At 35.0% G+C, this 17,449-nt stretch overlaps 1 protein-coding gene and 1 pseudogene across 1 annotated transcript; one reads left to right on the top strand and one right to left on the bottom strand.

The window, feature by feature from the left end:
• Window positions 1-4,602: 4,602 nt before the first annotated feature.
• Window positions 4,603-8,503, bottom strand: LOC122145136 (annotated as a pseudogene).
• A 1,498-nt stretch (window positions 8,504-10,001) lies between these two features.
• LOC109065212 (transcriptional activator protein Pur-beta-like) lies at window positions 10,002-11,110 on the top strand. Its single transcript, XM_019082213.2, has one exon. It carries the CDS (start codon window positions 10,048-10,050, stop codon window positions 10,918-10,920), a length of 873 nt encoding a protein of 290 aa, XP_018937758.2. The 5' UTR covers window positions 10,002-10,047; the 3' UTR covers window positions 10,921-11,110.
• Window positions 11,111-17,449: the final 6,339 nt, after the last annotated feature.

The following is a 17,449-nucleotide window of genomic DNA, read 5'->3' as shown; positions in this document are numbered from 1 at the left end:
TATTTTTAAGTAGCAGCTCAGTTGTCTTCAAAGTAGAGATGCTGCTTTTGTTGTTTTTTAGTCAGTTGAAATCAAACTATAAACTGTTCCCCCGTATACTTGAACCATTGTAACCACAACAGGCAAATGAAGCATGGTCTCTTAATAAATAAGTAAATAAAAATTAATAATCTTTCCATTGATGTATGGTTATGGAAAACATTGTTTCCATCAAAAACATTTTAAAAAGCATAAACTGTTTTTCATTCGAACCGTAATAAGATATGAAGTCAGGATTTCTTGAGCAGCAAATCAGCATATTAAAATACTTTCTGAAAAAAATCTTATGAGCTGAAAATGCAAGCTTTGACGTGACAGGAATAAATTATATTTTAAAATACATTCTCATAGAAAAACAGTTATTTCATTCCAAACTGTAATAATATTCCCACACCTTTGTTTTTTGATCAAAAATAAATTCAGTATTGGTGATCAGAAGAGACACCTTAAAAACACATTTTATATTTTTTATGAACATTAATTTTTTATTTTTAATGTAATTAAAGGATATATGTCAGCAGCTTAATTTCAGCAATGATTATGTGTCGAGAATAATCTCAGTGAACATTAATGGCTATGATTACACATTTGAATAATTATACAATGATATTTGTTTATTGCTGAAGTCATGCTGAAATAATGCAAGAAACTCAGCTTTAAACACAAGGGAACATGAAAATGTATTATTAATTATATGCATACTTTTTAAAATTGATTCTTTAATTTTGTGATTTATGGATTTAATCACCTATTAAAAAAATGCCACATTATGCATTAAAACAAAATATCTCCATCAACTGTATGGTGGATGCTGTTATAGGAGTGCGATTTATATGGTTTATTCATCTTTTTGTGGTTATTTTTGCATTTTAAATGAATAAAAAAATCTCCATCATTGCATGGTGATGTTTACCAGTGCAATGCCTCTATCTTGTCCTCAGACCCCCTCTCCCATCCGTCTGCTATTTATAGCGGCTTCTGCATTGCACGCGCGCACACGCACACACACACTAACGCACCCACACACACACACACTCACGCACGCACTCACTCGCGCGCACGCACGCACACTCACTCGCTCACTCACTCACTCACTCACACGCACGCAGTTAGCAAACGTAAATGCCTAAATCATACCCCATATAAATGCATAAATCACACCCCATAGCATGGGACACACACACTCATGCACCATGCACTGAGACAAAATTCAGTGATATTGGCTGTGCAATATCCGACTTTTTTTTTTGATTGCCAAATACCGGCAGACTGGAGCCAATGGAAATGCTTGTCCTTCCGTGCCCGTCTTATTCCTCTGAGAACTTCAAAGCAGACCGCTTGAGGTAAATTATCTGGAATGATTAATTGATTTACGATGCTTGCCAACTCTGCGCATTCACCGTGAGACACACGCACATTGACACTTTCCACACGCTACTTACGCCACACATCCATTTCTCACGTACAGTAAAATCGCAAAGCAAAGAGGACACGGAGACCGACAGACAAGAACAGAGCAGGATACTTAAAAATAATCTCAGCTCTCAGATTCTGTCAATTTATTACAAAATTCAAGCAATAAGTTTTGGCGCTTGTAAATGTGACGTGGGACCAGAGTCTCTATAGTGGGCACGTGAACTGTCATTTCTAGCTAATAGTAAATAAACAACGAATGAACAAAATTGAAAGATACATTACTTACTGCGAAATGTATATTCCTCCTCATATCGATCAAATCAGTTTTTTTCAATGCGCAAAAGAGGTCAATAAAACTGCTGGAGAACAATTATGTCACAATAACATTTACCTCAGGAAGAAGCCATTTAAAAAAACACCATATATGTAGCACGTTAGTTGGCTAGAAAAAGAGAGTTATAGAGAATATTTAGCTAATTATCTGTAGGCCTACATATTACATATTTATTATATTTTAAACGTATATCATTAAATACAGTTGTTGTTATAATAATAAAATGCAATATATTTCATTTGAGTTATATGTAACCTAAAAATTACTTGTCTTGAGAAAAATGAATGCCTATATCTTGTGTAGCCTACCTAATATTTATCCAAATGAGTCAATATTGAATCAAATCACAAGCACTGAACTGGAAATCATAAAATTTGTCAAGCACAAAAAACGTGGCTAACCAGAAATTGTACCATGTAAACAATATAACAATTAAACATGTTGTTACTAAACCTAATACAATTCTGCTTAGTTACTAAAATGTTCAGATTTTTTTTTTTTTTACACCAATCTATCTGAAGTTGGATGTACATACATCTAATGAATGAAACTGGAGGTGTTTTTTAGTCATTGACAAAGCTTCAAAAAAAGAAAACAAGAAAGGGTTTTGACTGTTTTTATGTCAGGCAGGGGGTACAACCAAAATAGTGAGTATGGGGCGAAAGGAAAAAAATTATTATTAATATTTTCAGTAAAGTTAATTAAATCTATTCTGTTGTTAGTGTGGTCTTTAAACTTATGAACTGTGTTGGACTGACAAAGGTGTTACATGAGGAAGCAATTTGGCAACAATGCAGTAAATATTTTAGGTGTATCAAAAAGCGTGCTCATTAAGATACCAGCAGATAAACTAATCCAGCACAAATTAGTGCATAAAAGGTCACCAAAATGAAGTATTTGAACCTCATAATTAAATACAAAAGGTTGGAGAAAAACTGCAAAAAGGGCCACTTTTTGAAAAAAAGAACCCCCCTTTCAATAGGCTGGCTACGAACCTGCACAATATACACCTTGCTGCAGCTGTCTAGGGCATTTAAAACCAAAGCTTTTGCATCTGTATAAATGTTTTTATGTTTGTGATGCTACAAAGACCTTTAAACATTCATTTGGAGGATTTACTGTTAAATGTATTTCAAAAACGCTTTAAAACAACATAAACTAACTCGTGCATACAAGAACAGCGCTGTATAATTCAAACTTATCGGATTGGCATCATATAACCTGTGAATTGTACACACTAATGGCTTTTCATACAAATGTCTTTTGTTATGCTTAAGCACAGCTTACGTGAAATATGTGTTTTTCACACGGAAACAGGATAGGCTTCTCAAAATCTCCAGTCAGTCTGACTCGAATTTGTGGTCTTTAGCGCCACCCGAGGTCCCACTTTGTAAAGACATTTTATTACCCAGGAAAAAAAGTATATGAAAAAAAAAAAAAAATTATATAATAATAAAAGGAGAAAAGGGTCGGTCTTATAATGGCCCAACCGCTCTTCTTAAAAGCCTTTTTAGAATAGAATTATGAAACTTATCAATAAAAATCACATACAGTACAAGCCTTAACTGTGTGAATTTATCAGAGTATAAATGATTAAAGCACCAGCATCTTTGGTAACACTATTTTTACGGTTCTTGTTACACATTTTTCATGTTCTTACATAACAATAAATCATGCATAATTACTTGCAAGTATCCCTAACCATATAGTAAGTACATGTAGTTAATTAATATTACTCAGTACTTAAATGTATAATTACACTGTAACACGGACACCTTAAAATAAAGCGTAACCCACATCTCTGCTACACAGAAAACATGTACTGCTGTGCATCTGTTACTCATCACCACATGCGATTATAAACAGAACGAACCATGAATTTTAAAAATATACAATTTGTGGAAAAAGATGTGTGCTTAATTGCGTTTAAATGAGCACTTTACATGGACCACAGAACTGTGAAAATTAAATATAGAACTGTTAAAAATTTAACTTCTATTTAACAATTTTGAGATATAGCACTTTTTATATATTGAATTGTAAATAACATGAAACCAAATGTCTAGAAAACATTCGTTACACACTTAAGATATTATTAGGATAGGCCCTAAACACATGAGAAAATATATACACCAAATACTTGCGCTATTTAAGATGTATGCTAAAGTGTACTTTTTCACAATAAAAGTACTCCATCACAAAATGATTATTTTATTACATACACACACCATAATCAAAAATAATTACTTTAAATACGTTTAAACTCAACTGCAGATCGCACTGACTGCACAAACACAGTCCTGGGCTGCGTTTCCAAAAACATCGTAAGCTTAAACTGATCATCTCAGCGGGTTACAATGCTTTTGGGAAACGCAGCTCTGGTTGACATGTTGACCCACACACAATGAAACATGAAAGAGGCAGACAAAGGAAAATAAGAACTAACAACATTATTTGTTTCATATAAAATGTTTTTATTTCACTTTTCAGTATAAAAACAGCTTCACAGCTCTGGCCAATTCAAACAATTCCTTAGTCACAGCAGGACGGATCAGACACGTCCCGTTCGTCTCGCTCTAAAACACCTGACATTTGGGTTGAAGGGGGCGGGGCTTATTTGCCATTCTAGTTTTGGCGATAGAACATTAACGCAAAACTCTAACAAATCACTTGTGGTTAGCTAGTATAACATTAATATTAACTTAAAAAGAAAGAAAAACAAAAAACGAACGCATGAATGAACGAACAAGTCGATCTGGTCACATCCCAAACGCGAGTCCTTGAGTCCATGTCCACAGCGACCCCAGCGGGAACTACACGGTCTTCTGCTGGCCCTTCTTACCGATCAGGGACTTGTGGATGTGAGGAATCACACCTGTGAGAAGACCGCAAACACACAAGCGCTTCACATCCTCATCCGTCAACACGCAGTGCGTTTGAAACGAGCACAAAGAAACATATCTGCATGTTTGCTTCAAGAGCGATGGTGGTTTTGATGAGGGAGTCCAACTCCTCGTCTCCACGAATGGCCAGCTGTAGATGGCGAGGAGTGATAACCGCTTCACCTTCCAGATCTTTTGAAGCGTTTTCCTGCCAACTCCAAAACCTACACACAAGCAGAAATTAATCAGACAGCAGATATATAAATTCTCTTTATTATATATTATTATTATTATTTTTATTATTATTTTTTTATTTATTTATTTTTTTTAAGTAGTGGTTGCAGGACACTATAGTTAATCTTTGAACCATGCACCACAAAACCATACATCAATAATCTCTCCATTGATGTATGGTTTGTACGGAGGACAATATTTGAAAATCTGGAATCTGAGTATGCAAAAAAAAAAAAAATCTAAATATTAAGAAAACCATCTAAAAAAAGTTGTTCAAATGAAGTTCTTAGCAATGCATATTACTAATCAAATTAAGTTTTGATTTATTTACGGTAGGAAAATGTAAAAATATCTTCATGGAACATGATCTTTACTTAATATCCTAATGATTTTACGCATAAAAGAAAAATGTATAATTGTGACCCATACAATGTATTGTTGTCTATTGCTACAAATATACCTGTGCTACTGATGACTGCTTTTGTGCTGCATGTGAAGATAGCAAAATAAAGTGAACTGACACACCCAAACATTCTTCATACAGTGCACTCAGTAAAATTTGGGACCAAAAGTTCATCCAAGCATATTTTGCTTAAGTGTCTTTTACACACAGAACAAAATTAAGCATTGCTTGGTAATCGGTTGAGATAAATCTGTTATCTGTACTTAAATTGAACCACTGAATAAATTTTTGGTGGATTGTAATCCATTACATACCTATCAAAGTTATGACATTATCAAGATTAATGAGTTTAATTCTTATATTTACCATTTTCTAAACTATAGTGAATAAACGGATATAATGTGAGAAATGAAGGCGTCTTGAATAGATTCCGGTTTGACTGTTTAACAAATCAGCCCTAACGAGTCTTACTTCCGCTGTGAGATACTCGAGGATGGCTGCACTGTAGACGGCTGCCGTGGCTCCCACGCGACCGTGGCTCGTAGTGCGGGTCTTCAAGTGCCTGTGGATACGGCCCACCGGGAACTACAGATTCAGATACACATTCTCTTAGAAAGCAGCACCTGACAGCGTTTTTTTATAGTTTTTGAAATATGAGATATATGTGTGTGAAGTATAGTGCCTCAGCATCTCTGTGGTTGTTTTCAGTCCGGCCCTTTGTGAGCGAGACACTGCTTTTGCCTTGGCCTTGCCACTGTCTTTACCTGCCTTTCCTCCTGCCTACAAAACATGTGTTTTTGTGTTTTTCTTGCTGCTTTCTTTACATTACTTTGATTCTGATTAAAAAATATTAAATAGTTTCAGATTGTAAAATAATCATTGTGCTCATTTGTATTCGCATCACCATATATTTTTGCATTTTAAATAAAAAATGCAATCTTTAAATTTCTAAAGTGTATAAAAATATGCATCAAAAATAAAAAGATTAAATATTACATAAATCAAATTTGCAACTGCAAAAACTAAATTTATTTAGAATATGCAACAATTTCCCATATGCAAAAAAAATTAAAAAAATGTGTAATAGACAAATTGCACAAAGTTATGTAAAATGCACAAATGTATAACTACTTGTAGAATATATGTAACATTTTTTCATATATATATATATATATATATATATATATATATATATATATATATATATATATATATATATATATATATATATATATAAAATGTGATGTAACAATATAACAGGCATATACAAGTTAAATATTACATAATTACCCCTACTCATAGAACACATGCAACATTTTTATTTTGCAGGTTTAAAGCACCGTCCCACCTGTGGGACGCTTGGCACTCTTTTTTTTGTTGTCCTTTTTTCTCTATAAAATCTTTTAGTAATCATCATAAATTATATCTCATTTGAAAGCTTAGAAGCCCAAGATTCATCCTGTGAAAACCATTTTGAAATTGGACATTGCGTTACCATGGAAATGGTACTTTAAAAACTTATGGCGGTCTCCTCCCCCTTAGTGGGCGGTGTCAAAGTGTCATATTACAAAATGCATTACGGTCTTTTAGAATCAAAACTTTTTATAATCTTGGCAGCAAACATATCATTGGAAAGGTCTGAGTCTCAGGATTCCATATTTGGTGCTTATTTTGAAGTAAAGTTGACAAATCTAGTGAAAAATTCATTAAACAAAAAATTCAAAGGAGTTTTGATGGCTCCCGGTGGCTGTTTGTGGTATGACGCCCTAAATACAATCTCACAGGAACCTCAATTTTTTTCATATCAACTTCAAATTTGGAACCATAACTTATTTAGACACAAGGCTTTAATTTTATACCAATTTTAGAGTAAAACCTGTTATGTAAAATATTTATAATAAAATAGCGCATTTTATTTACAGTACATTCAAACTTCTATTACTTTTTGAAAAAAAAAAATAATAATAAATTCCACTTTTGCCAAAATCTGCTAATTTCCTTGTTTAAAAAGAGACCAACCTTAGGTCTATATTCCAAAGTGTTCATAAAATACAACAATTTAAGTTTGGATAGTGCACTTTAATGCCTATTTTAAAAAAATGGGGGGTGACAGTTAAGGGGTTAAATTACATAGTTTAATTTAGTAAATTTCTGAGATTAACCTGCACAAACTACACACACACACACACACACACACACACACACACACACACAGTTCTCGTGAGGGGGTGTTTGCAGTGACTGAAGTTGATGTGAGCGGATCCGCTACACTGCCGCTGATGCAGAGCTTAGCTTAGCTTTCCTGCTCGAAGAATCTCACAACAACTGCGACGTACACCAACAAAACCCTTCAAATAAATACGATAGGTGTCTAATCGCTTAAATTAGGACGACATACGTCGAGATTAAATAAGTAATCAACTACAAAAAGGCTGTTAGCGGCACGAGCTAGCAGCGCTAAATCTAAGCAGCGTTAGCACGAAGCTAGCGCAGAATCTCGAGAAAGACGACAAACACGCACTGAAACAAACGAAGAGGCGTTTACAGTTATATAAAACATACTCACTATCCAGTACTGATGGTTTATATTTGTTGAAAACAGTTAGACGGACCAGTTTTGGTTTTTGTAGTTGTGTGTAAATGTTTTTCGGACCTTTATTGGGAGGAACAATAAACCCGTTCAACGGAGAACGCTTTAGGCAGACCGAGCGCTGGAATCAGCCAATCAGAACGCCCGTTGTTGATTCGAATTTCAGGCAGGCCAATGAGATTTCAGCATGGATCTGCTTCTACCATCCCCCATCGCTGAGTGATGTTTGGACGGATAACAGAGGGGGCGGGGCTTGAGTCATACTTGACCTGACAAACATTACAAGAACTCACGATTTTATGTCAATTACTAAAGAGTGAGCTGGATAATAAAAATAAATAAAAATTAAAAACAAGTGTTAAAACATTTTCGGTTAATAATAATAAATTGATGATTACTTTAAATTATTATTTCAAATATTGTTAATTTCAAACGAGTTTCATAAATAGAGGGAGTCTTTAACACACACCCTATGAGATAACATAAACGCGATTGTGTATTTTCTATGCATAAAAACATACAATGAAAAAAAGGCATAAAGCATGAAATAAAAAACAAAAACAAAACACACAGTAAATAACAAATAATTCTCTTCATACTGCCATTGTACCAGCAGGCCAGAACAAATTATTAAATATTATCTGTAAAATATTTACTTTTCTCAGCGAATGGGTTTTCTGTATTAATGTGTATATACCTGAAGACAAACGTTTCTGTATTTGTATAGCCTTTTCACAATTATCTTTTCGGTCTCTGAAGACTAATCCATAAAAAAGTAACTGTAGTCTGATTACGAGTATTTTAAAAAGTAGTTTACTCTACAAGTACTTGAGGTTTGGAATCTGATTACGTAATCCAGATTATATGTAATCTGTTACTACCCAGCTCTGTATATATATACACATGTATTTTATTCACGTCTTATTTTTTATTAACTGTGTGTTGTTGTTGTTGTTGTTTCCTCTGTTTACTGAAAGCTTCGGACATTAAAACAAATTCCTTATATATATATATATATATGATATATATATATATATATATATATATGAAGTGACGTGACATTCAGCCAAGTATGGTGACCCATACTCAGAATTAGTGCTCTGCATTTAACCCATCCGAAGTGCACACACACAGAGCAGTGAACACACACACACACTGTGAACACACACCCGGAGCAGTGGGCAGCCATTTTATGCTGCGGCGCCCGGGGAGCAGTTGGGGGTTCGATGCCTTGCTCAAGGGCACCTAAGTCGTGGGTATTGAAGGTGGAGAGAGAACTGTACATGCACTCCCCCCACCCACAATTCCTGCCCGGCCCGAGACTCGAACTCACAACCCTTCGATTGGGAGTCCGACTCTCTAACCATTCGATTGGAGAGTCCGACTCTCTTTCTTTTATATATATATAATGAAACAAATTATTAATTATTTTTTTTTTTTTTGCTTACCCACAAGGTAAGGATTTGTTACTGTTTTTTACACCCACATAATATCCTCAAATCCACTCTTTTATTTATTTATTTATTTATTTGTGATCCATGTTCATATTTGACAGAATTATATAAAAAATAAAATAAAAAATTGATTTTTTTTTCCTAATTCCATTCTATGGTCGGGTAAAAATGACTCACTAGGGAAGGATTTGTAAAAAAAATATATATATATATAATAATAATAATAATAATAATAATAATAATAATAAAATCCACTAAATGTTTTATGTGTATATTGAGAGACTCAGTTTTCCCTAATGAGTGTTTCTGTGTTTCAGGGTCACATATTTAATGGCCAGAAAGCGATAAAAATCACAGGAGTATATGTGCTGTTGGAAAGATCAAGTGTAGTGTTATCTGTAATGAAGTGCTTGTGATAGTACGTTATCGACACCACTGTACTGTCAAAACAATAGGGAGGGATTTACACTGTGACAGGCCGAAGAGAACGAGGATTTGGTGTTTACTAACATGACGGACGGGTCACGATCCAATAGGAGACGCGAATAAACGACTGACACGCCAAATGCCCAATCACAAGATGTTCCTAAGGCGATGACGTTCCAGAGCGACGGCCCATTCATAGGACGCTCTCGGGTCAGAAGGCGGGACCTGATGAAAGTACGGGTGGGAAAAAAAAACTAGCTGAGGTGAAGATGGCGGATGGGGATAGCGGGAGCGAGCGCGGCGGCGGAGGAAGCGGGTTCCAGCGGGACCAGGACACTCAAGAGCTGGCGTCCAAACGCCTCGACATCCAAAACAAGCGCTTCTATCTGGACGTCAAGCAGAACTCGAAGGGCAGGTTCATCAAGATCGCCGAGGTCGGCGCTGGGGGCTCCAAAAGTCGCTTGACACTTTCCATGTCAGTCGCGGCGGAGTTTCGGGACTACCTGGGGGATTTCATTGAGCACTACGCCCAGCTCGGACCCAGCACCCCGGAGCAGATCGCTCAGTCCTCCAGCGGCGAGGACGGCGGGCCTAGACGGGCCTTGAAGAGCGAGTATCTCGTGAGGGAAAACCGTAAATACTACCTCGATCTGAAGGAGAACCAGCGCGGGAGATTCCTGCGGATCCGGCAGACCGTTAACCGCGGCGGGTTCGGTGTCCCCGGCGGCGGAGGGATTCAGTCCGGGCAGACGATCGCTCTTCCCGCGGGGTTTGGCGTCGGAGGAGGTGTGCCCGGGGGTGGCATGCAATCCGGGCAAACCATTGCCCTTCAGGATCTGGCCCGCGGCGGCGGAGGGGCGGGTCACGCGGAGTTACCCGAGGGCTCGTCGATAACGGTGGACTCCAAGCGGTTCTTCTTTGACGTGGGCTCCAACAAGTACGGCGTGTTTCTGCGTGTGAGCGAGGTGAAGCCCAGTTACAGGAACTCTATCACGATACCCTTCAAAGCGTGGAGCAAGTTCGGCGGAGCGTTCTGCCGCTACGCCGAGGAGATGAAGGAGATCCAGGAGCGGCACAGAGATAAAGCGTTCGAGCGGAGAACCGGAGAGGAGTCTGAGGGCGACGAGGTGGACGACGACTGACCGCCGGAGGCGTCGCGTCGCTAGGCAACCGCTCAGCGCGAGAGGAGGATGACGCGTGAGACGAAGATGTTTGACTGAGAAACACTGTCGTGTAAATGTAAGAGAATCCTGTTTAAAGCAGTATAGATATATGTAAGAGAATCCTGTTTAAAGCAGTATAGATGTTTGGCTAGATAAATGGATATTTCTGCTGGCTGCTCAATAGGTCTTGTGAGAAAACACACCTTTTTTTTTTCCCTGACAGAGTCTGAGTCCACAAGCAGGATGTTATAGTGTCAGTGTGTCCAGAAGAACTGATGATTATCTCTACTGTAGATGTTTTAGATGTGTGCCCTATGATGGAGAGCAAACCAGCATCATCTGAGCTGTGTGTGTGTGTGTGTGTGTGTGTGTGAACATATATAAAAGACTCAGATCAAACAGCCTCAAAATTGCAGGTTGTGGACACACAACACAGTTCGAGCAACAATATACAAACCGTTAACATGGTGCTATAAGTGTGTTTCTTTAGCTCTCCTCCTGTTTCTTGTGAGGATCGAGCAGATTGTTCTTATGGTATGAACAGAATTGGGAAGTGCATCGGTGCTAGATGCCACTAAATTTTGTGGGTTCGGTGACATAACTGGAAACAACACCCAGCTCGGTTTATTTTTAAAATAAAAAACAATATACAGAAATATATATATAGAAATATATTTATATATAGACATATGGAATCAATTATAAATGCTTCCCGGACAAGCTATTTAACAAATAAAAGTCGGATGCAATTATATATATCTAGGGAAATATTTCATACTGCTTTTCCATTCGTTTGCTTTGGTCTCAGAAGACTAGACTTCTTAGTTTAGCTTGTATTCCTTTTTTCAACAACTACAATGACATGATATAACTCTCTTCTTTCTTTCTTTCTTTCTTTCTCTGCGGTCTGTCTGCTCCTCTTCTCTCGGATCCGTCCGAATGTGTGTCCCTCCCTCATTCGATCGGAGAAAAAGGAGTTTTTTTAAGTCTTCTGTAATCACAGGAATGAGCCATAGAGAGTTATTACTAACTTCAGAATCCATGAGTGTTGACCTCATTCTTGTCTGTACTGTGTTACGTGATGAAGGCAGCTGTTCAAGTGTGTACTGCTGTAACTCTCCACAGACTTCCTTTGAACAATAAACAGATTTTCTTTGCTGAGAAGCCGAGTTTGTTTTACTCTTCCGCGATTCTTGACAGCTCAGCGTTTGTTAAGAAGAAAGAGATGCTTCTACACCAAAAGCATCACCTCACAGATCTGCAGAAATGCTGTTTTCAAGAAGCTTTTCCAGCGATCCTCATCATCATCATCATCACAGCTTCTGCAAACTCCCAAACAATCACATTTATACTTGAACAAATGTAAATCACAATCTTTTATAATGTTTATTCCATGACCTGCAGCATCTCTTATATACCGAAAGAAAAAGACCTCCTAGTGTTCTCTATTCTGTTTCTATTATATCTACTTGTTTTCATTTTATTTATTATATATAAAAACCAGTGCTGTCAAACGATTAATCACATCCAGAAATAAAAGTTTTTGTTTACATAATATATGTGTGTGTACTGTGTTTATGTATATATAAATACACACACATTCAGTATATATTTTGATATGATATATTTAATATACAGCATTTTCTTTAAATATGTACATGCATGTGTTTGTATTTATATATACATAATAAATATACGCAGTACACACACATATGTAAACAAAAACTTATTTTGGATGTGATTAATCATTTGACAGCACTAATAAAAAGTAAGACTCGTCACAGCATTTACATATTTATGCCCTTTTTTTGGTTTTGATTGCTTGTATTGTCCTCATTTGGATAAAAGCATCTGCTAAATGACTAAATGTAATTTTGTTTTAGTGTAATTGAAATACTATTAGTTAGTTTAGTTTGAATGTTAATCATTTTGTTTTATGTTTTCATATTCTAATGTTTAATATATATATATATATACTGCATCATTTTTATATTTCATTTCAAGTAACAAAAATAGTTTTTTGTTTTTTTTAACTATAATAACCTTGCTTGCATATATAACTAAAGTAGTCTTGCTATTTTTGATCCTGGACCTGGTCTTAAGTGTCAATTTTTTTTAAATTTAGAATTATATATCATCTGAATAAATAATCTTATAATACAATATTTGGTAGAGATACAACTATTTGAAAATCTGGAATCTGAGGGTGCAAAAAAATCTAAATATTGAGAAAATCATCTTTAAAGTTGTTCAAATGAAGTTCTTAGCAATGCATATTACTAATCAAAAATAAGTTTTGATATATTTACGGTAGGACATTTACAAAATATCTTCATGGGAACATGATCTTTACTTAATATCCTAATGATTTTTGGCATAAAAGAAGAATGTATAATTTTGACCCATACAATGTATTGTTGGCTGTTGCTACAAATATACCTGTGCTACTGATGACTGCTGCTGTGCTGCAGGGTCACATATATTATTATAATTTCTAGTGATGAATGCATTGAAGAGAAGGTGCCCTAGAAAGTCTAAATGAAGTGCATCTGTATTGATGCATACTAAGGGCACTGCTCCTTCACAGAGACTCTTATCTGTGAAAACTCTCGGTTTGTTCCACTTCACAGATCCGGTTTGGCCTCAAGGATGTCCCAAGCAGTTTCTGCAGAGGTCTTTGCTTGGGATGATGCACCTTCAGAATTGCACCATTATCAAAAAAATTATTAAGAGTTTCATAACCTACAACGCTTCACAGAAGTCGTCAGGAAAGGAGAATATTTTTAACATCGGATACTGTATCTAATAATGAGAAACAACAGCCCTGCTCAAACACACCTTTAGATTTGGAGAAATGTAGCACTGCATCCTTTGCTTATCAATGGGTCCTTTGCAGTGAATGGGTGCCGTCAGAATAAAGGTGTAATTCTTACAAACACACAGCTTTTGTCTTCTCCAGATGTTAACTGATGGACTGGATTACTTGTGATTGATTATTGTGATGTTTTTATCAGCTGTTTGGACTCTCATTCTGACGGCACCCATTCACATCCATTGGTGAGCGAGTGATGCTAAATTTTTTGCTAAAATCTGTTCTGATGAAGAACAAACTTATCTACATTTTTGGACAACCTTATGGTGAGTAAATTTCAAGCAAATGTCTTTTTTGGGTGAACTATACGTCTATTTATTGCATTATTTTAGTGTCATAATGTTGTTTTTTGTGCGTAACATCAGGTACCTTCTACTGTATATATTAGACTAGTATTTAGCGCTTTTGGAAAAGTATCTGGGAATGGTGGCTGTTAAATTCTAAACATATAAAACAGATTTTAGGACTTTGTTAAGTTGGAATATTATATCAGTTAATAAAACTTTTATGTTAAGGTGTCCTTGTTACAGTGTAATTATTCATTTAAGTACTGAGTAATATTAATTAACGTACTTACTGTATGGTTAGGGGTTAAGATTCACGTTTAGCTTAGGGCTACTTGCATGTAATTATGCATAATTTCTTGTTATTATAATATTAAGTACATGTAACCTGTAACATAAAGTGTTACTGTAATTTTAAGTCCAGTTCATAAACCTAAATTGTTGCTACTATAATTTTTACAGTAACAGACTTTTTTTTTAGTGCTGTCAAACAATTAATCACATCAAAAATAAACTTTTTTTCCCCACATATTGTATGTGTACTGTGTATATTTATTAAGTATATATATATATATATATATATATATATATATATATATATATATATATATATATATATATATATATATATATATAAATGCACATACATACAGTAGGATATTTTGAAAATATTTACATGTATTTATTTATATTGATATAATTTATATTATATATTAATATATTTAATATACAAACAATTTTTCTGAAATATATAAAAGCATGTGTATGTATATATAAATAATAAATATACACAGTACACACACATATATTATGTAAATTTTTTATTTAGGATATTTTTGACAGCACTTTTTTTTTTTTTTTTTTTTTTTTTACTGTAAATTATTGCGGTGTGCTCCTCTAAATTGCTCCTATTGAAGTTAAATTAGAAGTCACTGCCATCCCTGGGTACTTCTAAATGTATTGTCTTGTACATGTTTCGCGTGATCTTTATCAGTTGTTTTGTGTGAGTGTTTTGTAGCTGGTCTCCCGGGAAGAAGAGACTGTGAAGTCTCAATGGGAGTCTCCTGCCTAAATAAAGGATGAATTTCAAGAAGGTAAATCACACACTGAAGGCTTCTCAGTTGTTTTTTATAGTAGGTTTTATGTTGGCAATCAAGTTGCTAAAAGCTTTTTATGTAAGAGGATAGGAGTCTCGATTCACAGTAAAAGATTTACAACTGTCCCTCCTCATTCTCGTGTCTTGTGTAAAGTCCTACTGCATCAGCGCTGAGAGTTAAACCCTGTGACCCTCATCTGATGTGATTCATAATCATTCATGGTAAGATTCACACACACACACACACACACACACACACACACACACACACACACACACGCTAAGCTTCACTGATGATGACAGTTCAAGGGTAGATGCAATGGCACGGCTGGCAGAGCGTCTCTGATTCAGGAGATTATTTCACATTCTCTGCCATGCTGCTGCTGCTGTGTGGTTTGTTAGGAGGACAATATTTGAAAATCTGGAATCTGAGGATGTAAAAAAAAAAATCTAAATATTGAGAAAATCATCTTTAAAGTTGTTCAAATGAAGTTCTTAGCAATGCATATTACTAATCAAAAATTAAGTTTTGATATATTTATGGTAGGACATTTACTAAATATCTTCATGGAACATGATCTTTACTTAATATCCTAATGATTTTTGGCATAAAAGAGAAATGTATAATTGTGACCCATACAATGTATTGTTGTCTATTGCTACAAATATACCTGTGCTACTGATGACTGCTTCTGTGCTGCAGGGACACATATGAGCTCACTTGCAATGAGGATAAACATGGAAACAACATTGTTTGTGTTGTGCATTACTGACTTTTTAAATATACTAAATAATATTAATACAGTTCAATAATTGGATCTACATTTTATATTAGCAGAATCATTAATCTAAAGCAACTTAATATACATAGAAATTATGCTTCTGTAGATACAGAGAAACATATCCTGTACAGTACTTAATGTGCACATCTGTAACTAAGATGCATGTTTATATGGTTTTTATTTGTTATTCTTTATTATTTACTTACTTTCCGTCTATTCTCATTAAATACATTTGTATGTAAACCTCAGAGCTGGTGTTATTTTAGTAACTTTGAGAAGTTTTTGTTAATATTTCGAATTCAAATTTGTTATATTTTCTAGTTTTATAGTAGTTTTGTCTTTTTGTGTGTGTTACTTTCTTTATAAAGTTATTTAAAAGAAAAAAAAAAAAATATATATATATATATATATATATATATATATATATATATATATTTCATTTATTTGGGTATTTTAAGTAATTTTACAAAGGTTTTAGTTAGTGCTGGCACATAATTAATTGCATCCAAAATAAAGGTTTTTGTGTACATAATATATGTGTGTATACTGTGTTTATTTATTATGTGTATATAAATAGACACACATGCATGTATATGTTTAAGAACAAAATATATGTTTATATATTAAATATACTAAATAATATACACAGAACACACACATATTATGTAAACAACCACTTTTATTTTGGATTAAGTCTTTCACTTTCTCTACATTGTCCTTCATTCACAACAAGACCAAACACTGGAAAATATGTGTTAATTTGATTTTTTTGCATCACATTTGCATATATTATTTAGTCAATGCATAATACAGAAATTAAGTGTGCTTAGATTTTGTCAAAAAGAAAGGAGTAAAATACAATATTAATAAAAAAATACATGCATATATAAAAATTCATTGTCAAAATACAGCAAGATGCTTTGCTTGCAGAACGAGCTGATTATTTCAGTTTCACAGCTTTTATATAATATGGTTAACAACTACATTAATATATTTGCACACCATGTTTCTAGAAAAACAATGCATATTAGATGTAGCATACGCTATACAAACTCTAGTGCAGCGCACTTTACTGATAAAGCCTTCCTCACGTACTGATCTGAGTTCAGATGAGCTCCACCAGCAGAGGGCGCGCTTGTCTCAACTTTTACTGACTCTTCTTTGTGTCCCACGTGACATTCTATAAACTATGCACTTTTACTTTGTGCTGCCTACTTTCCAGACTAGTGCGTGAAAGGTTATTTTGTCATCCAGCAGCAGTCCTAACATTGATTGCTAACTAAACAAAGCTGCAGCTGTTGAGTGCATCAAGTGTCCAACATTTGCACACTTTGTTTTTCAGTCAAATAAGTGCATGATCCAGTCAAGTGCACTTCTTCTTGTAGAAATTTCTAAAAGTATTTTTAAAAGGACTTTTAATTTTTGTTAATTTTTTTTTTTTTGAAGAAGTCTTGTGTGCTCACCAAGGCGCATT

This window comes from Cyprinus carpio, chromosome A5, assembly GCF_018340385.1.
Source record: "Cyprinus carpio isolate SPL01 chromosome A5, ASM1834038v1, whole genome shotgun sequence".
Taxonomy (NCBI): domain Eukaryota; kingdom Metazoa; phylum Chordata; class Actinopteri; order Cypriniformes; family Cyprinidae; genus Cyprinus; species Cyprinus carpio.
Note: the sequence above shows the minus strand (reverse complement) of the source record. Positions and strands in the feature narration are given on the sequence as shown.